The 25886-nt window shown below is 44.5% G+C and overlaps 2 protein-coding genes across 3 annotated transcripts; one reads left to right on the top strand and one right to left on the bottom strand.

The window, feature by feature from the left end:
* Positions 1-5219: 5219 nt before the first annotated feature.
* Positions 5220-6606, bottom strand: LOC6901901 (pistil-specific extensin-like protein). 2 transcript variants are annotated; one of them, XM_002133400.3, is made up of 2 exons: positions 5765-6606; positions 5220-5703 (listed from the first exon to the last, which is right to left on the bottom strand). In XM_002133400.3, exons 1-2 carry the CDS (start codon positions 6459-6461, stop codon positions 5381-5383), a joined length of 1020 nt encoding a protein of 339 aa, XP_002133436.2. In that variant the 5' UTR covers positions 6462-6606; the 3' UTR covers positions 5220-5380. The 2 variants fall into 2 exon arrangements, with proteins under 2 accessions (XP_002133436.2, XP_015040962.2); XM_015185476.2 differs by having other exon boundaries at positions 5563-5703; positions 5782-6606.
* A 14443-nt stretch (positions 6607-21049) lies between these two features.
* LOC117184909 (cuticle collagen 2-like) lies at positions 21050-21502 on the top strand. Its single transcript, XM_033384075.1, has one exon. It carries the CDS (start codon positions 21095-21097, stop codon positions 21380-21382), a length of 288 nt encoding a protein of 95 aa, XP_033239966.1. The 5' UTR covers positions 21050-21094; the 3' UTR covers positions 21383-21502.
* Positions 21503-25886: the final 4384 nt, after the last annotated feature.

Genomic DNA, 25886 nt, shown 5'->3' with positions numbered 1-25886 from the left:
TCCTCGAATAGTAGTATTATTTTCAGAAAATTATAGTGAAGTGGACGAAAGAGGTACCAGTTATATTGGTTGGATGTACCTGGAGACCCCGGACGAGACAATTGTAAGGCTGGGAAATGCTGCATGCATTAAAAGCTTCGCGCAAAATTGCCCTTAAAGTCGTACGAAAATGAACGATGATGGCCCTGCCTTTGAAGAAAAAACCAGAAATTATTTCCATGATTCCGACTAAAGTTAAAAGGGACGGCTAGGGGTAAAAGTTTCGGATTCGAATTCGTTTCAATTTCGCTTTACATTAATTAATGCTGCTCGTCGAAACTGGCCCGGATCCCAGAAGGAGGGGAGGCGAGTATGGCGGAGGCCTTAAAAATTCAGACGGCGTTTAGGTAACCACGCCCCCTATACCGAATACGCCCCCAGTCATGATTGCATGCCAGCCACACAAATGAAGACTGGAAAATGGGAAACGGAGAATGGAAACGGATATCCAACATGTTTCCCAGGAGACCCCGTGCCCGGCTCTCAGCTAACAAAAGAGCTCATGTGGTGGGCTCAGTACTCGCGCTCCTTCCTCCTTCCTCCTTCCTCCTGGCTCTTGGTTCCTGCAAAGATGCGAGGGGCGTGGCTGGTCTGAAAATAAGGGGGAACATACAGGCATACAAGCAGACAGGCAGACAGATGGACGAAGAGCAAGCGAAAAACCTAAAATTTTCAAGCAGCTCCACATTAATGTGGAGCACATTAGTGCACGTAAGTGTATTAAGGATAATGGATGCACTCATAGATATTCGCCGTGAGGAGCCGCTGGTGGGCGATGAACACTCGTATGCAGGTGTGCTGAGGAGCACCCTTTAATGGCAGCGCAAGACATACGGGAGAGAACCTGCAGCGGTCGAATGTGAACGGAGTCCGGGTCTGTGTTTGGTTTTGGGTGCGAGTGTGGGTGTGGGTTCACATGTGTATGTGGGTGTGTGTTTGTGTGGGTCTGGGGTTATCCACATAAATAACATTTGCCCAAGCGACGGGGCTGTGGGACTATGTGATTTCGCTATCTCAACATTTTGTTGTGTTGCATAAAGACTTCGTTCGACCTGACAGCAACCTCGAATCAGGTCAAAATCCTCCAAAAACGGCCAAAGCCAAAAAATCAAATGCTGGTCTTACAAATAATCCGTCACTAATGATTAGGCAAGGTACGTCTCTGCAAGGTCATCCGAACCATCCCGTTCCCTTCAAGCAAAGGTCGAACCTGTTCTCAGCTGTTCATTGGGCAAGAGCGACAATACCTCTAGATTCGGATATGGCGGTATACACGTAATGAGCCCGCCTTACTGATTGCCCTGGAACCCATTTTCGAGGTATGGAATGGATTCCACAATTCGAGACACTCTCCCCTTATCCATAGAAGATAGACTAGAGTCAGAAGAGCACAGAAACCTTGGGCATCGTCTCTAGAAAGCTTGCATTCTATTTATATATTCTACATATACAATATTTATGCACAATTTGGAATGATCCCTAACTATACCATATAGCTATTCTGCATTCATACATATCTTCCATTTGCACTTTTCCAGCGGGGTCTTCATATAGAATCTGAGTTCCAACAACCAAATCCAATCTCAAACGCCCGAAAAAATCCCCCATTTCAAGGAAAATACGTATAAATTCTTACGTTGGATGCTCCAAGTGGCACTTATCAAACCGAATTGAATTTCAATTGTGTAGCCCCCAACCCATGCCGTTGTTGCCACCTCACCACAACTCACCTTCCGCAGCCAAACAGCAAAACAGCCGAAAAGAACCACAGAAATCTCACAGACAGAAAGACACGGGTAGGGAGGGGCAGTGAGGGGCGGAGCGCACAGTGTGGAGTGCGGTGGGCGGAGGGCGGAGTGAGGAGTGAGGAGCGCGGGATGAGAGCAAAGCATTTTTATTGCCATCATTGTCAGCGGGAATTGTCATCATAAATATTTGATTGTTGCATCAATAAAAGCTTATGACACATAAAATCCATAATTTCAATTGTTGCCCCGCAGGCGAAGCGGCCCAGCCCGGCCCGGCCCGGCCGGTGGCCCCAGCGGGCAATGGCAATCCCGAGCGAAGCGAATGGAATCGGATCAGCCCAAGGTTAATGCAGCCAAAGGAGCCAAACAATGAATAAAGAATAAACTGGATACTGAGACGTGGTGGCTCTGGGAATGGTGTGGGAACGGTGTAGGAATGGTCGGGTGGTGGTGATTTGTGTGGGAGTGGACTTCAAATGGGGGTAGCCTCATAAATCAGCATGGTTACGGGTTGAGGGTAACGGTAACGGTTAGCGCTAGGGTAAGGTAGCGGTAACCCCAGGCGCACTCCCAACTCCGAATTCACCTGGAAAATGTCAAAGGAGAGTGAAGCCCGCTGGTCTTTAATGAACTACCACGGGGTAGTGCTGGCAACCTCATCGTTGATCAGCCGGAGAAATCGGAGAGATTTCGTCTGCGAGAACACTGCCCCTGATGACCAATCAGCGGTTTTTATTATTTAAATCTCATTTGAGGCCCATTTAAAATGTTGGAAAAATGTATTCATAATTTACGCATTAATTGAAAACTTAAACTGTGTGGAATTTCATTCGGCTGGATTGGACTCAGATACAGATGCAGATGCAGATGCAGGTCCACTTCCAGGTCCAGGTCCAGGTCCATGTCGAAGAGCAGGACGCTGTCTGGCCTCGTGTCCTTTGCTTAATGATGTTGCAATTCATGTATACATACGTACATATATACATATGTTCATATGTATATGGATATCTCCTCACTTTATGCATCGCTTCATATGACAAATTAATAAAGCGAACTCATGCGTACATGCACATATGTGAGTGCAAATATCCAGATGCACGGGCAGTCGTAGTATGTGTATGTATATATGTATATGTAGATGTGCATATGTGTGTATATGAGTACATATTTTCGTATCTCTGGCTGTTCATAAATCAAAATTTATGCCCATCAGGCGAAACCCCGCAGACGTCAAGCCGAGCACATTTTCCACTGTTCCGAAAGACAACAACAATTGGCGAGTAATTGACATGATTGAGGGCTTAGCGAGGCAGTGGCGCCCCGGAGAGGGGCTGGGCTGTTGGTTAATATGGCATATGTTGGTGGCACTGACCAATACCCAACAATTTTGCACTGCAAACGTCAGCGAAAGTTTCAACGGACAGCCAAAGGACGGACGGAGTCGAAAATGCTCGTGTGTAAAGTGCTAAGCTAAGCAGGAAAATGTACGCTCCCGCTTGCTTCCCCTTGCCCTTGCTTGCCCTCCTCACTGGCACTGTGAGAAACGAGAGCAAAAGCAATCGAAAGTGCCAAAGAGTCGACAGGTTTCCTCTGGAGTGGCGTGAGTGGCACCCAATCAAATTTTTCTTGTCCGCCCAGTAATTGATTTGCCCTTGTGTCTGGTTTCGCTTTCGCTTTCACTTTACTCATTTTTCGCAGTGTACGTGGCCGGACTGGCCAGCAAAGCAGTTTATGCGGGGCAAAAATAACCACGAACTAGTTGAAGTCAGTCTAATTTGAATATTACAATTCGCACAGCAGGAAACAATTGAAATATTAAAGAGAAATTCGAACGATCGCCCGTTGGAATTCATACGGAAGCCATCAGGCTTTATCGAATAAACGATATAAATCAACGAAAAATGTCATGCTATAAGCATCAAAACTCTTGGATTATCCATTTCGCGATCAAACAAAGGCATAGACCAAAACGATTTCAAGGATTTCCAACCGCGACGAAATGTGCAAAATGTAAATTTCCCAAATTACATCGAAGTATGTAATTGCACTCTAAACATTAGAAATAGATAGATATGGGAAATGAGAAGGTGAGAAGGTGAGTGAGATCGAGATATATGTATGTACATACATACATACCTACTAAGGACCATGAAAATGTGGCAAAAGGAATCCGTTCGAGTGGCTGCAGCAAGAATCAAAGTCGAGGAAAACATCGGCATTGTTGCGCTTAACCCGAAACCCCAACACGCTTAACCTCTTCCTCTCCACCCGCCACTCTGGCTCACCCCTTCCTTCCTGGCTCTCCCTTTGAACATTTTATGTTGTACATTTTATTTCATTTAATTTTGTGCTCTTTGGAGGACTTTTTATTTATTTATTTTGTACTTTTCTCTCTTTTTATTTTAATTTTAATCCAATTTCTGCTGAAACACACACACAAACACACGCTTATAAAAGAGCAACGAAGAGAATTTATTTTTATTTTTATTCTCATTTTTTGTTTTTTATTGTGTGAGGGTGTGCTTTTATTTTCTGATTTTTTCCCCCGGCTTGTGGCAAAATATATTAAAAGCTACTTACAAAGTGCAGAGCCAAACGCTTTGGCCCCGTGTGTATGGGTGTATGGATGTATGGGTGTATGGGTGTATGGGTGTGACTGCACATAAACGTACGTGCATGTGCACACACACGCACACACACACGCGCGGAGGGACAGGGCGAGAGAGAGTGCCCACACACATATTTGCAATGTTGTGGTTCCCATATAGCCACGTTGGCAACGAAACGGGCTATGATGACGATACGATGGTCATGGCGATGGCAATGGCGATGACGATGATGATGATGATGATGCAAGTGATTCATGCGGAAAACGAGCAACAATTTTGGTTTACCAGGCAGACAACGCCAGCAACAATGCCAGAAACAACGGGAACAACAACTCGTTGTTGCACCCACATCACCAACAACAATTGACCAAGACATACATGTGTTTACACAATGGGCAATTGCCTATGGGTATGGCCTGGCCTGGCCTGCTCTAAGCTAGGGTTCTGGCCTGGTTCTGGCCCCAGCCTCAACCTCAACCTCAGGCAAGCTCGCTTGCTCTTTCCATTTTTTTTATTAGAGATGTGGCAGTTTGTTTTTTCTGGATTTCCACGTCCGAACCAAGGACGATTGCATCAATTGCGAAATTTACTGGACCGGGAAAGCCGAACCGAGGCCGGAGAGTAGTCACAGTTCACCCGAAAATCCATCTACATATACCCGGAGACACCCTCAACAGGCAGCTTACTTGCAATCATCAATTGTGTCATCAAACTTGTGTTTGACTCATTAGACCTTCCGCGATTTCCTTTCGGTGTCTCTCAAATGTGCCATGATCCGCCAGAATCGCCCATCCCACATGCCAACAAATGACCGCTGCACAACTAGATGGCCATCAGTGTCTAGCGAGACATTTGCTTACTACCAAATTTAAGCATTTATTAGTATACGAAAGATTAGAATACCCCAACAAAAATAGAAAAACCTTACGGATATATGTACATACATATCTACTAATATTGTTTCTGTCCCTTCCGAAGGCTTCGTTAGGAAATCGGATCTCGATACACGTACCCCGAGGACTTGACAGGTATACCGTCCCGGGGCGGCTGTGCAAGAGAAGACTCTGAGGATTGTCTGGAGAAGTCAGCCGAATCGTATTCGTTCGCATAGTTGACTACAAACCACGGTAGTTCTGCCCCAGAGTTTCCATCCACATCTGCACCATTGTAATTGTCAACCGGGGCTGTCGCGTCCGTGCCGTCATCGTCTTCGTTTTCGCCATCCGGTGCGTCTTCCGGACCCGCCTCCACCGGTCCCACTTGCGCAGCAACTCCGCCACCGACCACGCTTGGCCTATAGTAAGTATCTGCAAAGTGTTGGAGAGAATCCAATTGTTCGGCAATTAGCTAAAAGTTTATGTATTTTACCAGTAGATTGTGCGTACTGATAGACAAGTCGATCGTTTAGCTCGGCTGCTGGGCGGCGCGTCTGTGTCTTTGTCTGTGGTTGGGGCAGCGGCTGTCGGGGCTGCGGACGGGGACCGGTACGGCGACGGGGAGCAGGAGGATTGGGGAGTGATGGTGCAGGCGGTACTTGTTTTGGTGGAGGCGGCGCATCGTAGTCATAATCAGCTTCGTATCTAGCAGCCAATGCAGGACCAGGAGACTTTCTTTGTAAATATAAGGGGCGCAGGGGGCGTCTGGCAAGGCCTGACTGCGGCGGTGCTTTTCCCAAAGCATCTTCGTAGTCTGTTTCATAGTCAAACGGCAGGTAGCCGAAGGAATAGTACCCGTGCGGTTGCAGGACTGGCCTTTGGCGTGGAGGCGGAGGCGGAGGAGCTGGTGGTTGGACTGGCGGTGCAGTCGTTGTTGTTGTTGTTTTCCTGGGGCGACTCGTTGTGGCTTTGACTTTGTCGGCCTTTGCATTTGAGAACTGGGCACTCTTCAGGAGCAGATTACGAAGGACCATCCCAAAGTCAACAGTGACGGTGCCGCGCTTCACCCGCAACTCTGATTCTTCGATCTCCGATCTCGTGGTCGAGACCTGTGGCGTCATGGCATGACTCCTGGCAGGACCGAGACCCAATGCGACTAGGAGCAGCACTAGGCAAATCTGGCGCAGCATATTCCCACTGATATCCGTAAGTAACACCGATAAAGTTCTGGGTAGTAGCGCTTTTAGTACCGCACTAGGCGCCGTCTGACTAAAAACTGGCCCTAATCAGCGGTCCAGTCGACTTCGGGCGTAACGCCGAACGAGCCTGGCCTATGGCTGGTGGATTAGTGGCCCAAATCTCAACAAGTTAGACGGGTTAGATGCCAAGCTCTAGAAACACTTGCTAACAAAATCATACTTTTATTTCATACATGGTCGTGCATGACCGGCAAGTCCCTCAAGGATACGGCAATTGTACGGCAAAACGCTTCCCAGGTATGAAAGAAACTTAAGGTTCATTTATGGTATATCGATATATAAAAACAAGGTTTATAAACGGCAAGATATAGCATTGTATAACTGGAATAACACTCAGAAACTGTCTGTATTTTTCATTTTTGCTCCTTTAACCTCCTCCTTTCCCTCTGCCTTTAGTGAGATCCAGGCCCCCTGGCTCTCTTTAAGTTCCTTCTGTGGCAGCTCACTGTTACTCTTCAGTTCTCGATGGTAATTCGCTATTCCATGCGATAAAGCTCGAATCATATTATGGCTATTTTTTGGAGGTCATACACACTCTTCATCGTGCAGCGTGGGCCCTCTGGCCATACTGGCTGAGTATCGGGTATAAATGTTCAGTCGCGGCCCTGGCTGCGACTCACAACGTTCCCGGTCGTTTTTGGTCGTAGTTCGGAGCTCCAAATCTATCGGAAAACGTAGGTTTGATTCTGGAGGTTGTCTGTTCAATAGTGTTAATAGACGGCCCCGCAGACCCCGACACCGGTGGACCTGTCGGTTATGAACAAGTTTTGTGCGTTGCAACAATTACTTTTGAGCTACTTTTTGCAGTAGTAAAAATGTATGTATTAAACAACGAAAAGTATTCATTAAGCCGAGCCGAGCGGTCGATGCATTTTAAAATCTACTCTGCAGACGCACATTGGGACCAACCAATATACTCTATAGGGTATATTTACTGTGATAAACTTACTTCCAAGGGTAGGCAGGAATGCTCTGCGCTACGCGGGAAAAACATCTCCGCATAATAAAAATATATTACCAGGTCACTATATTATGCAATATAGTCTTGTCTTTTTGTACAACTTCAACAGTAACCAGAAAGGAAGCCAACATCGGCGCGTCGGTATTCAAATACCCTTTATGACGACCGATCTTCAAAATAGGATGTTAGGTTACGATCGTTACACTCCCCAACTCCCGCAACGCCACCAAATTGAGAGAAATGAGGGATAAGCAGGGTGTGAAAATTTCTAGGTGGTATTATGAGGCACGAGATCAAAGATCAATTCCTGATCAAAGTCAAACCCAGAATCGGTACTTCTGATACAAACCTTTAAAAAAATAGTTCAAATAACCAAATTTTGTCTGGCAGAAACAGCGCCGGAGATCCTCCCCAGAGGCCTCTATGGCTCAAAATGATCCTGCAATCTACATTCCCAGAATATGCTTACTGTAGTGTATTGTAAGGGTAAAACTCAAAGCCTGCAATCGTACTGGAATCTTTGAAACAACTCTTTTCAGACTTTCATGAGGTGTGCACCAACATGCAACTGGTAACAATTGATGTGGCTGAACCTGTTCAGATCACCTGTTCAGGTGAATGAGCGGTACAGCCAATCATTTATATCAGACTCGCTCTGGTCGTTATGTAAAGCACGCTTTTAATTGTGTCTTCGGGCTCTTGATTGTATCTCGGAATACCCTGATACCCAACAGTGGTAAGTTTCAATCAATGATAAGCAAAATTTACGATTTGCCACAAAATGCAATCCCGTTGAAGAATTGTTCTTATTTTTCTCGAAATTTCGCGTATATTTCCGCGACCGCGAGAAAAGAGAAAAGAAAAGAGATCTGTTTTGCTTAAATATTATAATTTCCACTCACCTTGGAGCTGTTCTAACCCCTGAACCCCCTTCGTACCCTCGCACTCGTATATGAAATATCAGTAGTTCTTAATTCTCGCCGGCTGGGCGAGAGTGTCTGGGCTTTCGGAACAAGCATAAATATTTTCCGAAGGCACAGACAGTCTAGACTGACACTACACTCTAGAGTTGTTTATGCTGCACAGTGGGAGCTCAGGGCATATCAGCTCGCAAAATGAATAGCTTCAGATATACTTCAGATATACATACTCGTACAAATATATAATACAAATCTTCAAAGTTTCAGCCTGCACTTGTGCATAGCGCTATAATATCTAGAAGCTTTACAATACATTTTGAATGTTGAGTTTGGTTGCCGGTGCGTAATGTTTTTTTAATCCTTCAAGATCATGAAAGGGCACGGAAATATTCGCTGCTACGACCGCGACTCTACATTTATACGGCTCGGTTTGCGGAGCAACTGCAAATTGATTTGTTCCTTCTTGCCATAATAATCATCCGATCTGATTCAGATTCCAGTCTAAGAGATATGGTCATTCTCTAGGATTCTGCGTTTTTGGCTTTCTCGTATCTTTAAAATTGTGGATGCCACAGATTTTCGTCCTTTGTGGGGCTATGATACGATCTGGTTCATATTCTGCACTCAATAAGATATAGTCATTCTATGTATATAGTTCTGTGTTTTTGATTTTTCTCCTGACTTTAAAAATGTCGATGCCACAGATTTTTGTCATCTTTGGGGCGGAGGGGGGCTGGCCAAGATATCACAGAAGTCCAGATATAAAATGTCGTTGCTCTAGCTCTTATAGTCTTTGAGCACTAGGCGCTCATAGGGACTGACTTGGTGCTGATCAAGAACATATACATATATGTACTTTATGGGGTCGGAAACACTTCACAAATCTAATATTTGATGTGTAATATTTCCTATTGAATAATGATAACAATGAATAGTCCCTAAAAAGTAAAAATACGAAAACAAGACGAAAATGCTTAAAAGAATTATCAAAGTCCTTCGGATGTACTGTAGCGTCCCATTAGGATCCGCCTGTCCGTACATATATACATATGTATATGTGCGTACACAATAATAGATGATCTTCTTCACAATGCCTTATGGGGTCAGAGTCAGAGTGGCTTCCTCTTGTGCGTTGCACACAACCAATCATAATAGTATTCCAAATATTAATATCCTTTGGAGGAGCATACAACTAATCATTTTGATCATCAATTGGTATCATATATCTTGTTGTGCACCGTTAATCACAGAACATCATGTGTATAACATCACCCGATACCATCGCTATTAACACTGTGCCACAGGACGAGTGTGTGCCAGCCCGTCCCAGGGTCCACGTCCGCATGGCTTCAATGATGCAAATTGATTGCCGACTAAATAAACTTAAATCACAGACACAGACGCAGCTTAATTTAGGAACACGCACACACACATGCCCAGTGCATACTCGTATACAGACACACACTCGTGTGGGTATTTGTCTATTCAATGAAGTTGCCAGGAGATGCAGCACGTGTGAACACCGCACTCTACGGACCTCCTCCAGCTTCCACATGGATATCATCAAGTGACAAAGCCATTGCACTCGGATTCAAAAGAAGTCAAAAGGCACTCATGTGTGTAATTCAATATTGGGGACAAATTGTTTTAAACACGTTCCATTAGATTTCGCATTGAAAATGCCATTACACACTCACACGCGTGCACTTATTTAAATGCTTAGCAACAAAAATCAGCACTGCTCGCATTCTCGCATTCTTTTTCTTTGTGCGATTTCATTAAAATCGTACGAATTCTTTGAAGCCATGACATATCCGACCATCGCTGCGCATCGCCGCGAACAATTGAGAAAATTAGTTTCGAAATTTTCAGGGTTAAAATATTTTCAAAATACGATAGATCAAGGATTTTGACGTAATCAAAAGAAATTATAATTCATTTTTAATCATACATGCAGTGCCGGAAATACATAAGTCTTAGCAGAGCAACAAATTTTCAGTTTACTGCGGTTCTAAGAACTTATCCCTAGCTATTTTCAACTGATTTAAAGTTATTTGTGTACCTACATAGTTCTCAGAAAATTCCGATTTTCTTCGATATGAAAAATGGAAAATGTTTTCGGTTTCCGGTAATGCGAGTATAATACTTTTTGCAACCTAAGAAGTAAATCTTGCGAAAGTGAATTTGGGAGCACGCCGAAATGACAGCAAAGATGCAAAGAGAAAAAGGAAGCAACAGATGTGCTCTGTCCGCCCCACCTCTCCCCATATTGTGTTTGCCAGTGACAACTGAGAGATTGAATTGAACTTTGCATTCGTGCGATTCCGAAATGGAAGGGGAGCAGAATAGCAATGCGAATGAGAATGGGAATGGGAATGAGATTGAGAATCTGAATGGGAGGGAGTGGGAGCGAGCGGCAGGCAGTACCGTAATTGTGAATTGATTGCTCGAGTGTAGCGAATTTCGCTCGCAGAAGAAGGAACTCGAAGAAGTTCCAGGAGAGCGGCCGAGCGGGAGAGCGGGAGAGCGGCAAAGAGCAGAGTCATGCAATGTATTTGGAAGGCCACTCAATGCGATTTGTCTTGTGTCAGATTTGAGTGACAGAGCCGTTTGTTTGCCTAGCGCTGCAGCGTATGGAAACGGTACAGCCAAACTCGTACGAGAATGTGTGTGCTGATCTGTCTGTACGACTATTTGTATGTATGTATGTGTGCACATACATATGCATGTGCAGGGAATGCTTCTACGGCTTGCCTGGCGACAAGATTGTCGAAGATAATGTGTTGAAGTGCAAGCAAAATATGTACCAGCGTCGGACTTTATTATTAAGTCAACCTATTACTACTTAACTATTATTAATGAAGTATGAAATATTTGTCTAGAACTGGACTGGGAGATTCAAGCACAAGCAAACCAAATTTAAGCTTAAACCCAACTCAACATTAGGATATGCATGCCAATACAGTTGCTCCGAGATTAGACATTAGATTCGATTTTGACATTAATATGCAAATACTTGGTTTAAATTGGACAATGGAGCAGAAGGCTAAACTTAGTACCGAACAATTCTGGAGGGCCCTGTTCAGCTGTGATCTTGACACTTTCATCGCCCTGCACTCTGGAGATTCCTTGCAGCTTTGAAGCGAATTTCTTTTGACTGATTTACGGGACGTGAGTTTGCTCGGCTGGTACTCCTTCGTTTCATTTCGAGCTAACGAACCACACCTCGGCAAGACCCAGAGACCCAAGGCCTGCCCTCAAACCATCGCCCATCAGCCATCTGATGGCTGCTCAGACCTGCTCAAGTGGCAGCCGAAAGCAGCGTTCCGTTCCTGGGCAGAGTTCACAATGAAGGCTCATGGCAGAGGCGGAGGCGGAGGCGGAGGCAGAGGCAGAGGCAGACCAGAACAGAGGTTCAGGACGGTTCAGGACCGTTCAGGTTCTCTGCTCTTGGTTTTTCTCTTCTGTTCATTGTGGCACAGTGCATTAGGGCTTCGGATAATGCGCTTTCCCTCTGCCGACACGCCCTTCGCTTTGTGTTCCTCTTGAGATTGCTTCACGCCAACTTTTGCTTCATAATTTGGCAGTTTTCTTGTTGTTTGTCGGCCTTTATTGTATTATCCTGTATTGTCGTTATCCCGGTCGTCGTCTTCCTCCTCTTCCTTCCCCTCTTCCTTCCCCTCCTCCTCCCCCTCGTCCTCCGTCCGCGTTTCGTTCTCGTCGTCGCTTGTTGCTTTTATCTTGAGCCTACCCTTAGCTTCCGCGCCCCCCCTCCCCCCACCCATCCAACATCATTCTCTTTCCCCTGTTGCGACTCATTATGCGCTTAATTTTCGCTTTTCATTTTCAATTGCCATAATTTAGTTTTATTTTGCTTCATTTTCAGCACTGCCAGCAGAGGGAGGCGGAGAGAGACTGGGCGGAAAAACCTTACCTGGGAAAAGTTTTGCCGCAAAAAGCACAAGCCCCACTCCAGCGAGGAAAACGGGATCCATAGTAGTATGGGAATAAGGATGCGGCTGCGGATGAGTATTTGAATCCGGATGCAGATGGGACTGGGCTGGAAATGTGGATAGGGATGGCATATTTTCATTTGAAAACCAAGCTGCGTCTGATTACATCATAAGAAATGCGTAATAATTGCGTTAACATTCGAGAACCCAACAGCAGCAGCCGCAGTCACAGCCACAGCGAGCGTCGGCAGGAGCAACTTTTACGAAGATAGGACGCCCCGACCATCCCACCAATCTCTGGCCGCATTAAGCGCGTCCAAACACGCTATGTGGGCGGTGGGGGGTAGTGCGAGGAGGGGTAGTTGACAAATATAGCATAAGGAAAAGGCATAACATAAAACTTCATCAAATTGTGTTCACCTGTTTCTTTTATTCACAAGTTTTTAATTTAATCTAAGTGTTAATTTGAAGTGACGTAGAATAACCTTTTCTTTTAATTTTTTATTTTGCCATGGCCAAGTCGAGCAGGCTGGCAGCTAGCTCTGCTGGTCAATAGAGACACAACAGGATGGTCTGGCATGCAGAATGTACATACATATGTATGTATATGCATAGGCCTGGGCTCTTTGGCCACCTGTTGGCTTATTCTTCCAATTAATTTTCGCCTTGAAACTGAAACTGGATCCAGTTGCAGTCGGTCTGGACCGACTCCCTTTCCACACAGACAGTGTGGCAACTCTTGATAAGAACTATTATACATATGTATGTAGCTGTGAGGCAAGACAGTTGAAGAGAGCAAGCTTAATCCAATCCCGAGCTCGTATCTCGCTCGTGTTACCTATTGGCTCATTTCCGCAGCTATCGCGGGCTATTTTTTCCTTTCCTGCTGTTTAGCAATGCAAAGCACAGATAGCGGGAGAAAACCCCCAGTAAGAAGCTATAAATCAGAACCAATGAAATATCATTAGTGCCAGACCCACAAGAAACTGCAACAGAAGGAAAAGCAGCACAAGAAAGAAGCGAAATGCATGTTTGCAACAAAAAGCAACACCCCGAGAAGTGTACCCGATCCGACTCTCCTTGTACCATGCCCTGTCCTGCCCTGTCCTGCCCTGGCTATGTCCTGCTCTATGCTGTTTCCTGGTTGTAAAAACTTGAAAAATTGATTGAGCGCGTGAATAACAGCTAGTGAAATGGCTTAAAGAAGGGAGGAGTGCCAGAGGAGTTTCTAGATACATGTTTGCCCATACAAATGTCTCTGCTTACAGCTCTCGACGCGACTGAGGGCAATAAAATGTACAAAGTGCGGGCCGGAGAGTGCTGCAGGGAACTGTTCATGCCACATGCCACCCCATGTTGCAGTTTGCGCATTTGTATGCCAAAAATTACAACAGATACAGCACAGAGCCGGAATCAAATCGAAAGTGGAGCTCTGTTGTACCCTAACTTTGGACAACTTACCTGGATCTTTGATCTCCTACTATTGCGATTGAACATACAAATCATAAGCAATTTCGATATTTCAAACAACAAATGTGTACAATTGCTTAGAAATATTGGTTCCATTCGTCATTCTCTAGGCGGTACTGCAAATCTTTTCCCATTCTGATAGACCACCTCTAAATAATGATCATGCCAGCATTGAAACAATCAAATACAACCGTTCTTTGGTGTGGCAATAGTTCTGTTCGCGGAATGAATTGTTAAGCTATGAATATAATTTTACATTTTTGGTTATATTTATTAGGTTTTGTAATTTATAACGAATGGCAGCAAGTGGCAGACCCACTTGTGTAGGGCAAAACAAAGGGAAAAAGTAGAGTGGAGTTCTGCAGTCCTTAGTCCCGGCCAAAAGTAACCCACGGAGATGGGGGCCCCACTCAAACCCAAACACTCGCAGACAGACATTGAGACAGTCGAACAGATATAGCAACAGTATCATTCCACGGGACCCTCTAACCCGTGCTCATGGCCGTGCCCGCATCTCTGCCTCTGTCTGGGGCAGCACTCGCTTGACTCTCCAGACATAAACAGCACGTAGCTGGAAAGCTAAAACACCACGTAGCATTATCGATGTAATCACCGGATAAGCTAACAAGTTGCCAGGATTTTCACGCATACTCCGTTGCACCAGAGCACCGGAGGCAGGGCAGAGCAGGGCAGGGCAGAGCAGGGCAAGGCGCGGCAGAGCAGGCGGGCTGCACTGCAGGGGATGCGTGTGAAAAACAAAAGGGGGTAAGCTATTCCCGACTTCCCCTCTCGATGGGTTTTCTTGTTTTCTCCTCTCTTTTTTGACTACTTACCATTTTATAGTTTCGCAGTCGATTTGCAGGGGTGGGCACAGAGGGAAACGCTGGGGGAAAGGGCTTCGGAGAGGGACGGACTGAGTAAGCGAAAGGGCGAAAGGAAACCGGAGAGGAGAGAATTGCATTGAACTTAGTATGGATAAACTGATTTGGTAACTAAAAACGTTCAAGTTATTGATACTGCAAATATTGTGTGGAAATTCCTTGTTTCCTTCCATCAGAGGACCCCCCATTTTACGTATACGCAATGCCACATAACAGGAATCATGATAATTGCATAATTAATGGGTATGATCCTATTAAGAACACTTGTGCGAGTAATTCGATAGTTGGCTCCTTTCAGTGGCAAGCGCAATCCAGTTGGATAATTTAAACAACTCAAAAGCAGAACTGTGGAAAGCAGAAACTATGATTTAATTCCCGTAACAGGTTCAAAACGATTCTGTAACATAATGAGGGCAAATGTGGATAAGTTTTGAAGGTATGTTTGGGGCTCCGCGGAGCTCCGGAAGGATCTACAATTTTGATCATATACCAATTTATGCTGCAAAATTAATCATACAAAAAGTTTAATACTTGATTAGCCATAGAAACCCTTTACGCTTTTTGCAGTTTTTCTGACTTACTGTAAAAATCAATTATCGTAGATCTATCGTAGGAAGTGAACCTTCCCGATTGATTACTTAAAAGTTGAAAATCTGTATCAAGGTAGATAACAGGCCTATATCGGAAGCTATACCAGCTATTTTTACCAAATTAAATTATGGCAATCCCATTGGGGAAGAGCATAAGGATTCTGAGGATGTGAAAATCCCATCCACATTGACTCCCCCAGTGAATAAATTTATTTCTGCTGATTGTAATAAATCTGCAACAGAAATAACATCATAAAGCTAATAATAGAACTGAAGAGTAAGAGAGTGATACTCGTACCCACTCATTTACCTACTTTTATACAGAATTGAGTTTTTCCACCTTCATTTAATTATACCAATTGTAATTTATTGATTTTAATCACTTGTATTTTGAACCGAGATTGTATAGCTTGATTATAGTGTCTATTTAGATAGACTGCAAGTCAAATATTCGAATACATATGTATGTCTGCATTATTTTCGTACCAGATCCCAGATGAATTGAAAAGATCAAAAGCCGTATCCAGTCGACACAATCAATCGATTTGCCTTATTCAAGAGAGAGCCTGGAAAGATAGCAGAATTTAGTTGATTACCGACGTGGTTCGATGATGAATTCCATTTTGAACAGCCCCTTGATAGATCATATTAAAATCCGTTCCAATCGAATGAACTGCCAATTTTCTCATTTTTCCACTCTTTCCACTCCTTCTCTTCTGCTTGTTCTTTCCATGGTTGTCCACTTTGTTCCATTTGAGCTGAATCGGAATCCTTTGGTCCAAGAAAACCTCTTTGGGTCAACTCTTTGATGGCCACCAAAAGTGATTGCGAAAGACAGGGAAAACTATAAAGGATAAACAATCGATAACAAGAGCAGAGGAAAGTTGGCAGTGGAAGGGTGCTGCGGAAAGCGTTGCACCTCGTATTATGAGGGGCAATTTATGGCCACACTTGTGGGAATACCAAACAAAATTGCAAATATTTTGCCATATATGTATGTACATACATACACATACATCTCAACATACAAGATTACCCCCACTCAGACGCTCACACATATGCACTGAGTACGTATATACATATATATATATGTGTATATATATATGTATGTATCCGTCTATTTCTCATGTCTATGACAGCGGAGGCGAAGCCGCAGCGACGTGCCGCAAAATATGCGCCAAAAGCATGCAACCTGGCGTGGGGCTCGCTGGGAGAAAGAGGTGAACTCGGGCTGATAGCCATTGCAACATGTTGCCTTTGCCACTGAGCTGTTGTCTTGCTATATTGTTTCGAGCAGAGCGCATCAATTTCTAGACAAATTTAACAGAGAACCCACCAAAAAAGAAGCAAAAAACACAAAAAGGCAGCGGCGGAAAGGCGATGGGGCAAATACTCGTCCGAGTAGGTGGATCTGGCTGCGCTTCATGTGCACAATATCAAATTGGGAACACAAACACCACACGACTAGCCTGGCTAGAACAGAATAGATGAATGGAGGGATTGGGAGTGGGGCTGGGAGTGGGAGTGGGAATGGGAAGGTGCCAAGGATTCCCTCGATGCAGGCGCTTAAGAAGTTTCAGACATGAAATCAATTTGTCTTCCAACTCCCACGAAAACGAAAACGAGCCGTAACCGGCAAATGCAACGGCTACGGCTACGGCAACGGCAACGGCAACGCTCCCAGTCTCAGTCTCAGTCCCAGACACAAGCCCACAGCCAGACGCAGCCCCACTCGCACTCGGCCACCCACCCTCGATCCCAGGCCAAGCCAGAGCGGAGCAAAGCAGAACAGAGCCGGGACAAGTGAGGGCCAGAGCGGGGACGGGCAAACCGAAAAAGGAATGAACGCAGCCAGCAAACTACTGCAGAAAAACAGCTGAAAGTCCGCAGTGGAGACACAAGGAACACGAAATACTCTGTCCCTAGAAAGGAAAAGTGGGAGTAATGTGTCCCAGTAATATTTCCAACAATTCCCGGAGCATTATTTCCGCCGAAGAATTCTTCTGATTAAGGACCTTCTCTTGTGTGAATTATCCTTATCCAGGGGTTTTTTCTTATCGAAGAATTTGCTCAGATATCTCAAATATCAATTTGCGGACACTTTCTATCCAGAACCATTTTCCTTTGGAACGCTTGATTAGGGATCACTTTCGATTGGGATAACCTCGAGTGTATCCTCGGGACGTTTTCGTATTTGCGAGCTCGGTTCCCAAAATGCTCCCTTGATCTCATTCTTCCCTGTATCTTTGAACCTCTCTTGCATTCCCGCGACCCGTATACCCGTTGGCCACGGCAACGAATGTCAGACAAGCAAGGAAACATCCATGGCCCGACTCAGAGTCAGAGTCAAAGCCAGTCATGTGGCAACACACACGAATACACGAATACACGGACACACGAACCCACGAACACACTGAGACACATGTGAAACGGTTTCTGGTGTTGCAATAACTTGTATTTTAAGTTTACTCACTGCTGGGATTCAAAATTTAATTTCATAGTGCGGTGCGTTGTTATTATTTTGCATAATAACATTTCTGGCCCCGGTTCCGTTCACTCAACCAACTTGGGATCCATCCGTTTTCCTTCCGTTCCGTCCCGTCCCGCATCGCTCATCCTCCTCATGGGGAGGGCATGTGGTTCGGAATTCGTATCCGAACGAGAGAAGTGGAAGTAGCGTCGCTGGAACTGCGACTGCCTGAGGACTGGGACCATCGACTGTCCGATTGTGCAATCGAATCAGGCCTATTAGTCTCTGTTGGGCGCATTAGCAGACTGGACTGAAAAGGACGGAACGGGACTGGGGAGAACCGGACAGGACCGGAACGGAACGGAACGGGTAGAAAAGACCGAGCATCGAACTAGAACAGCAGGTACTCAATAATGCCTCATCAACACAACAACATTCCGATGTGTGTGTCCGGGTGCTTGCATATGCATGTGTTGGCTTATCAAAATGTGAGTGAGTCGATGTGCCATGGACAGCTGACCACAAATCAACGCCACCTCCGGCTCGCCCATTAACGTATTAAGCTTCTGGGCAAGTGACAAAATCAAGTGAATCCTGGATCGTTTATGACGCTATCGTTCGTGAGATACCGGAGGAGATGGCATTGGGCTGTCGAGGATGTGAGAGTTTCCAACGGTCATGCGTGGGGGTGAGACGTCTCGAGACGTTTTTATATCCCAGGAGCTTCTTCGTCAGAAGTTAGTCTTCATTTCTCGTTTGGAGCTCTGCAGACCTGCAGGCCTCGTACACCTCGGACTCGTACAAGATCTCGTTGCTCTAGCTCTTATAGTCTCTGAGAACTAGGCGTCAAACAAGACGGAAGGACGGATAGACGGACAGGAAGATCATGAAGATATATACTTGATGTAGTCGGAAACACTTCCTTCTGGGGGTTACACACATCCATTTTCTGCAAAAATCGCATATACAAATATATACTCCTTTTGAGTATCGGATATAAAACCCAAATTACCCGCAGACGAAGTGACTTCTTCACTCTTCCGATTACTTGGGCATGTATTTTCCTCTGCTTTTCTCTTCTTTCCCACTTATTCCTTCACGTTCCCGATTTACTTTACCATGTGCTTTTGAGCAGTATAGCAGAGGTACGAGTAATTGTGCATTTGGTCTCCCAGCTGCTATCAATTTAGCATTAATGTTTAGTTCCGATCTTGTGTTAGTTGGTGGGACAAGGGTAAAGGCATTCATAAGCGCCACTCCGAAGCACTTGGTCACTCGAAGCACAAAGCACAGATCTGGTCGCTCTGGAACTATAAATCCCTCTCGTGGATTGTGACGCTCAGCCCTTGCACTCGCCAGCTTCTGTTTCAGTGACTTTCGATTAACAACAACGAATTAAGTGCTACTTAATTGTTAATTGCTCTTGCTGCTGCTGTTGCTTGCTAGCTTGCTTGCCTCTCAGAATTTGTTGCATGCGCAACTTTGGCACTGCCTTTCTGATGGCTAACACCTTCTGATTAGGCGTCAAAACTAGAGAAAATGTACACCTCTTAATTTTTCATACCTACTTTCTCCCTCGCCCAAAACGGACTCTGCTAAAGTGGTCTATCCGCCTCTCCAGCTGGGATTCACTTTTCTTGATATACACTGACTGGCACAACCTTGATAAAATTTCCAAAGGGAATTGTGGCTGTAACCCCAAACAGGTCATTGGGGTGTAATTATCATCAGTCAGCAACAGGGACATCGGCATCAAATAATGAGCTAATAACAGTTTTATGGGATAACAATCTTTGATAAAACAGGCTTTTGTGTTTGTAGAGCTCGGAGAGAAATGGTTGAAGGTGTATTTGATATTTTTCCCGCTTCCTTAGCCTTCGCTTAAACCAGGGGGAAATAACAGAAAATGGTGAGGCAGACACCCACACTCATAGATACCCATGCACACAAATACACAGTCTACTCGCAGCATGGATGCCACAAAATGGTTTGCACAGAGAGGGGTCGTGGTGCACGGGTCAGGGTTTCCCCGAGCGCTTTGAGAGCGTCAACATTTTTTATTTATTGACGATTCACAGCACGCGCCGTGCCAAACAGATCATCAAATGTTATTGCACAGAAGAAGGTCCTTCGCCCACGTAATCCTTCTTCGAAACCCCACATGCATTGTTACAGTTTTAATAGATTCATAAATTAAACTAAACAAAATACAAAATAAATCCCGTAAGGGGAACTGTTACACTTGAGAAGGGCTGCAGTTTAGTGGTGGAAGGGGCGTAGGACAAAGGATATGTGCAGGTCTCCGCGGGATGTAAGGGATGTATGGGATGTATGGGGATAAGGGTTAGAGGCAACTTCCGTCTGAATGTCAAAGTTTGAGCTTCTTTCGCGACTTTCGTCTTCCGCTGTTCCTTGGACTGGTACTGGTACTGCCACTGTGAAATATTCATAAGAGTTTACGGGATGGGGGCAGGACTGCAGCGAACACTTTCCCGAGACAGACACCCCACACGCAGAGACACACGGAGCACAGTCATAAAGCAATAAAAAGAAATCATGTGTAGAAATTTTTTATATGCAAGTTCGTTCGGTGTCTCATCCAAGTGCCAAATGTTCAAGAAACTACAGGAACTGAGAAGTGGAAGCTGCGAGGTGAGAGGCGGGAGGCGGGAGGCGAGAGGTGGAATGTGGGAGGTTATTGTGTTGCGCAAATCCCTGCGAAGAGCTTAAGGTTTCATCTCTATCGTTTTTCCAGACTTTATATCATTTTCCTTTGGGTGAGTTAGCCAAGCTAAGACACACCTTTATAAAAATCAAACAAAAAATATATACACTAAGAGCTAAATGAATAAAATTTCTCTTCAAGCATTAAGTTTCAGCAAGACTTCAATAATCGCGAGGACCATCAGGTTCAACTTCTTGAGAACCACTGCGATGATCTCATTATGAGTATCTATGGTATCTGACTATTTCCTCAAACAAGATCTGAAGATTCCTCTGAATAATCGAATAGATTGAATTACAAGCTTCTAAAATGTATGAGGATGCGATTCTTAGGACTCCAAACAAACCGAAGTAAATCTCCTATAATTAAACCTTTATATAGAGCATTGAATTAACTTACATAACCGCAGTCGGAAATGCCATTCACTGTTTGCCTTGATGTTTTCAACTAATGTTTGCCCAGAGAAAACATCAGTGCAGGAACATCTGTGCTTGACCCAAGTCGAGCTAATTGGCAGTAGTATATAAGGGCCGGTATTGGCCGGTAATATCAGATAGAGTTTTTCATTCAGTCTACAAAAACCAAAACCCGAAAATGCGCATCCTTATCGTTGTTGCTCTCCTTGCCCTGGTCGCTGTAGCTACCGCTCAGAGGTCTGGAGGTCCCCCGGGAGGTCGTCCAGGAGGACCACCACCTAGGGGTCCTGGAGGTCAACCCAGTGGTCCTGGAGGTCCTGGAGGTCCTGGAGGTCCTGGTGGTCCTGGAGGTCCTCCCAGTGGTCCTGGAGGTCGCCCGAACGGTAATTCTACAGAGCCTCCACCTTCCGAGGCTCCATCCTCAGAGGCTCCATCCTCCGAGGCTCCATCCGCCGACTCCAACTAATCAAAGGCAGATCGTATCTACAGCTCTGTACCAGATTCCTCTGTATGCATATGCACTGTATCTGCATGTGTACAGACATAGTATATGGAGAAAATAAAGAGCTTGTTCTTATTGAAGTAAGTCCTATTCCGATTCCATTACCATCTGAAATTTGCATTCCAAATCGGAGTATCGGGGTATCGCTCTTCTCACAGAAACAGAAGAGTCCTGTCAAAGGGCCGCCTGGTGTGGGGAAGTAGACGAAGGGGCGTGTCTCAAATCGGATGCCTAAATAAGAAATCATTTTATTTGAAAAGTTTCGTTTTCCACGCCCCTTTGCCCTCGCCCCTGTGGGCTGCGTCAGCGTCAGCGACAGCTTCGTCTGCGTTGGCGACAACAGCAACAGCGGAAATAACAGCAAGAGCGTCGACAAGGGCAGACCAAAGGCAGAGCACATGGCGCAAGAAAAAGAGCAACGAAGCGAGCAACTGAGAATCTAATTGAGCAGTGTCTAGACCTGAAGATACCCTCGTTTCCTCTTTTCCTCTTTTCCACTTAACCACTTATCCACTCGCTGTTACGAGCACCAGCTTCCTTTGACTGACACCCACCGTAGGTGTTTGCCGTGGCTGGAGGCTAAATTAACGAGCAGAAAGCATGGGAATTTGTTGGACAAAACAGTTGCATCTGAAGACAATTTAACCTGACGTGGGAGCCTCATAATTACCGATCGATCAAGTCAGTTATTTTTTCGTTGTTCCTCTGAGTGTAGTTTCGATAATTGAACCCGGAGCAGCCACTTGGGTGACCGCTTGGGAAAGCGTAGAGTTTTCATTGTACTCCGAAACACATGGATCACGCGCTACCAGTTGAAGAAGCTGCTAGTACAATGTGTTTTTCCTTTATTGATTCCAGTCCCATTCGTTATTCATGCGTCCAGAGAGAGACATGTTCATAAGACAAGACCTGCTTCCGCTGGTTACAAACATTCCGCGAAAAGGCAGAATACGGTTACACTTGCACTCGCAGAGTGTACCGCTGCCCTGTAGAGGGTACCAAAATAGGAACAAGGAGGGGGCATGGCAAAAGCAACAAAGTTAAACTGTAACAATAACCAAAGTCAAAGTTTGTCGGCAAAGTTTCCCCTTTTTTTGTTGCTCTTCTTGTTGCGTGTGTGTTTGTGTGTGTGTGTGTGTGTGTGTGTGCAGGATACAAATTCATTTCAATTGTTTATATGTATAGAAAGTGATTGTGGGGAAGGGTGGAGCGAATTAGAGTGGAGTGGGAAACAGCAGAATACGGCAAAACGAGAAGAAGAATCTGTGTAAAATGAGTTGGATTTCGATACTCTTGCAGAGAGTATTGTGATTTTGACGGGAAGATCAACACCCAGAATGGAAGCATCTCCGATTCTAGTATATGTAACGTTGAAAATTTCAGGTTTATACTGGAACCAGATCCCATATCATTGTACTTAAACATTGTACTACATATCTCAGCGAAGGTACATGTAAATTCCTTCCATAGAACGAACGATGTGAAAGGGTATCTAAAGATTCAGCCCCGTCGAAGCTCGCCTTCCTTTCTGGCTCCCGTTGAGCTTTTCCAGATGAAAAAGCTCCTTGTAGCTAGGGGTGGGAGAGGGAAACGAAAAGAGCTCTCCTGGGCCAGGACCAGGACCAACACCAGGGCATACCTGCAGACTTCTTTCGATTCACTTTCTGTTTTGCAGCGAAATGCCCAAGAAATGCAAATAAAAACTTTTTGTTGTTCTTTTTTTCTTGTTCCTCTGCGTTGGTTTTGGCTTTCCCATCGATTCGACTGCACCAGCGCCAGAGCCCTTATCGGGGCCGGAAATCAAATAAGCATAGAACAAATTGTGGGCCATTTTAATTTTACCCAAAATGCAACGAAAATCGTTAGAATTGAAAACTGTGAACTGCCCCACAAATGGGGGGATTCCTGGTCCCATTTCCGCAAAACTGTTCGAAAGTGAAATTAAGATTAGGAGAATTAAAAGCTAATAGGCAACAAGGTAAAAATGTGACTTTTATTAACAGACCAGGTCCAAATTTATTAAAGTTCGTAAGAAATACATATGACATATATCATACCACGGAGCCTCCGCAAGAGATGGTCCCCCCCCCACCAAAGTTTATTTATTGGCAATACATTTCTGAAAGACTTGTTCCTCAAAGGAAGCAAATTGTTCCTCTTATTCTAAAAATAATTTGTCTACTTTATAAAACCGGATATGACCAATGTTAGTACAAAGCTGTAAATTAAAAAAAAAATAATAATAATTACCTTTTCAAACATTTTTGGGGAGAGGAAATTAGGAACACTCGGCACCGCCGATCTTCAAGGAAGGCAAGGAGAAACAGGCCAAAACTTAATTACGCATTTTGCCAAACCAAAACAAAGCAAAACTGACAAAATCGACATTAAAACGAGGGGGAACGTTGTGAGTTGCTGCGGACACCGCAACTCTAAGGTTATACCCGATACTAAGTCAGTATGGCTCTCCTCCGGCAGACGCCGCTAATATTGAACGACACGACAAAGAGTGCGTGCGAGAGAGACAGAAAATCAGTCTGAGCGTGACGTCGGGCGCTGCGTAGCCACTGCAAATTGATTTGTTCCTTTTGGCTATGAAAATGATCTGATCTGATCCAGATTCAGCAACCTGATAGATATGGTCATTATCTATGATTCTGCGTTTTTAGTTTTCTCAAATCTGCAATATTGTGGATGCAACAGATTTTCGTCCTTTGTGGGGGCGGATGGGGGTGGGGCGAAATTCTGAGATATACGTTTTATAGTGACATCTTAAAGGAGTGTGTGTACCAAATTTGGTTACTCTAGCCTTAATAGTCTCTGAGATTTGTGGTTGCCTCAGATTTTCGTCCTTTGCGGGGGCGGAAGGGGGTGTGGCGAAATTTGGACAGGAAACGGTCAAGGTCCGATATCACAGGAGTGTGGATACCAAATTTGGTTGCTCTGGCTTTTATAGGTTCTGAGATCTTTGAACTCATATTTTGCAATTGGCAAAACCGACCATGAAACCTGTGTGTTAGAGTGAGACAGAGCGAGAAAGAGTGAAATTGTTTTCGTGATTCTGGCTGTAATAATTATACGATCTGGTTAAGATTTTGCACTCTAGAAGATATAGTCATCTTCTACGATTCTGCGTTTTTAGTTTTCTCGTATCGTCGAAATTGTGGATGCCACAGATTTTCGCCCTTTGTGGGGGCGGAAGTGGGCGGGGCAAAGTTTTGAAATATTTTTTTAGCAGTGACATATCACAGAAGTCTGGATCCAAAACATCGTTGCTCTAGCTCTTATAGTCTTTGAGCATTAGGCGCTGAAGGGGACGGACAGACGGACAGACGGACAGACGGACGGACGGACAGACAGACAGGGCTCAATCGACTCGGCTATTGATGCTGATCAAGAATATATATACTTTATAGGGTCGGAAACGATTCCTTCTGGACGTTACACACATCCACTTTTACCACAAATCTAATATACCCCAATACTCATTTTGAGTATCGGGTATAAAAAGGCCAAAAACAATTTATTGCAATTACCAACAACAGCTTTATTGAATGCACACATATGCACATGTTCGAATGAGACAGATGGAGATGTCGGCTAGCAGGAGAGGGCACGGGCACGGGCAGGGGCAGGGGCACGAGCATGGGCATAGGCTTTGGCATGGGCATGGGCATGGGCTGGAAATAACAAAACACTTCCAAAAACTGCAATTGACAGTAGAGAAATTTCAAGACATCACAGCATAAAGGATAAAAGGTAAAGATGGGAAAGATTGAGCGGAAAAGAGAAAAGTGTTCATGTGTAATGGAAACAAAAGCTTTTAGAGATTTTAGTTCTGTACTCGTACTCGTATACATGTACACTAGTATGTTAGTACATACATATGTATGTACATATAAATCGAATAAATAGCTCGGTACTATGTTCGATGTCGTTATTAATTGAAAGATGTTAATTACATGTAGTTTCAGTGGAGAGTCGCAATTCCTATTAAATATTCCTATATATGTACTATATACATGGAATATATGTACATGGATCCATACAGATCCTCCCGCTGAAGTCCGCCTCAGGGCGATCTGTTCACGAGGGTCAACCATTCATACTAACACATTCTTGAACTCCCAAACTTCTAGTCACGAATTGTTTGAGAACACAGAAAAAAAAGATCTGTTTTTCAGAAAATTCTTATTTTTAATGTACTAAGACACGAACGATATATAGAATAGAATATAGTATAGAATATGTGGAATACAAAGATTTTAATGGTTTATACGGAAAGACGGTAAAGTCAAGACTATTCTCGAAGCACTCACTTAAACTTGTTTTATGAAAAACATTTCCATTTCCTGAAGATACATCTTCCCGAATTTTCATTTAATCGCAATATCGACTAGAGTGTTGATGTTTGTCCAACAATATTTCCCGAGTACCCGGGAACCCGAGTACATTATGCAAACATCAA

This window comes from Drosophila pseudoobscura, chromosome X (assembly GCF_009870125.1).
Source record: "Drosophila pseudoobscura strain MV-25-SWS-2005 chromosome X, UCI_Dpse_MV25, whole genome shotgun sequence".
In the NCBI taxonomy this organism is placed as follows: Eukaryota; Metazoa; Arthropoda; class Insecta; order Diptera; family Drosophilidae; genus Drosophila; species Drosophila pseudoobscura.
The sequence above is the reverse complement of the archived record's forward strand: the minus strand, read 5'-3'. Positions and strand labels throughout refer to the sequence as shown.

Coding starts and splice junctions, on each gene's coding strand:
- LOC117184909 (XM_033384075.1), top strand. CDS start 21,095: ATGCGCATCCTTATCGTTGTTGCTCTCCTTGCCCTGGTCGCTGTAGCT.
- LOC6901901 (XM_002133400.3), bottom strand. CDS start 6,461: ATGCTGCGCCAGATTTGCCTAGTGCTGCTCCTAGTCGCATTGGGTCTC. Junction 5,704..5,764: donor TCAGTACGCACAATCTACTG/GTAAAATACATA, acceptor AACACTTTGCAG/ATACTTACTATAGGCCAAGC.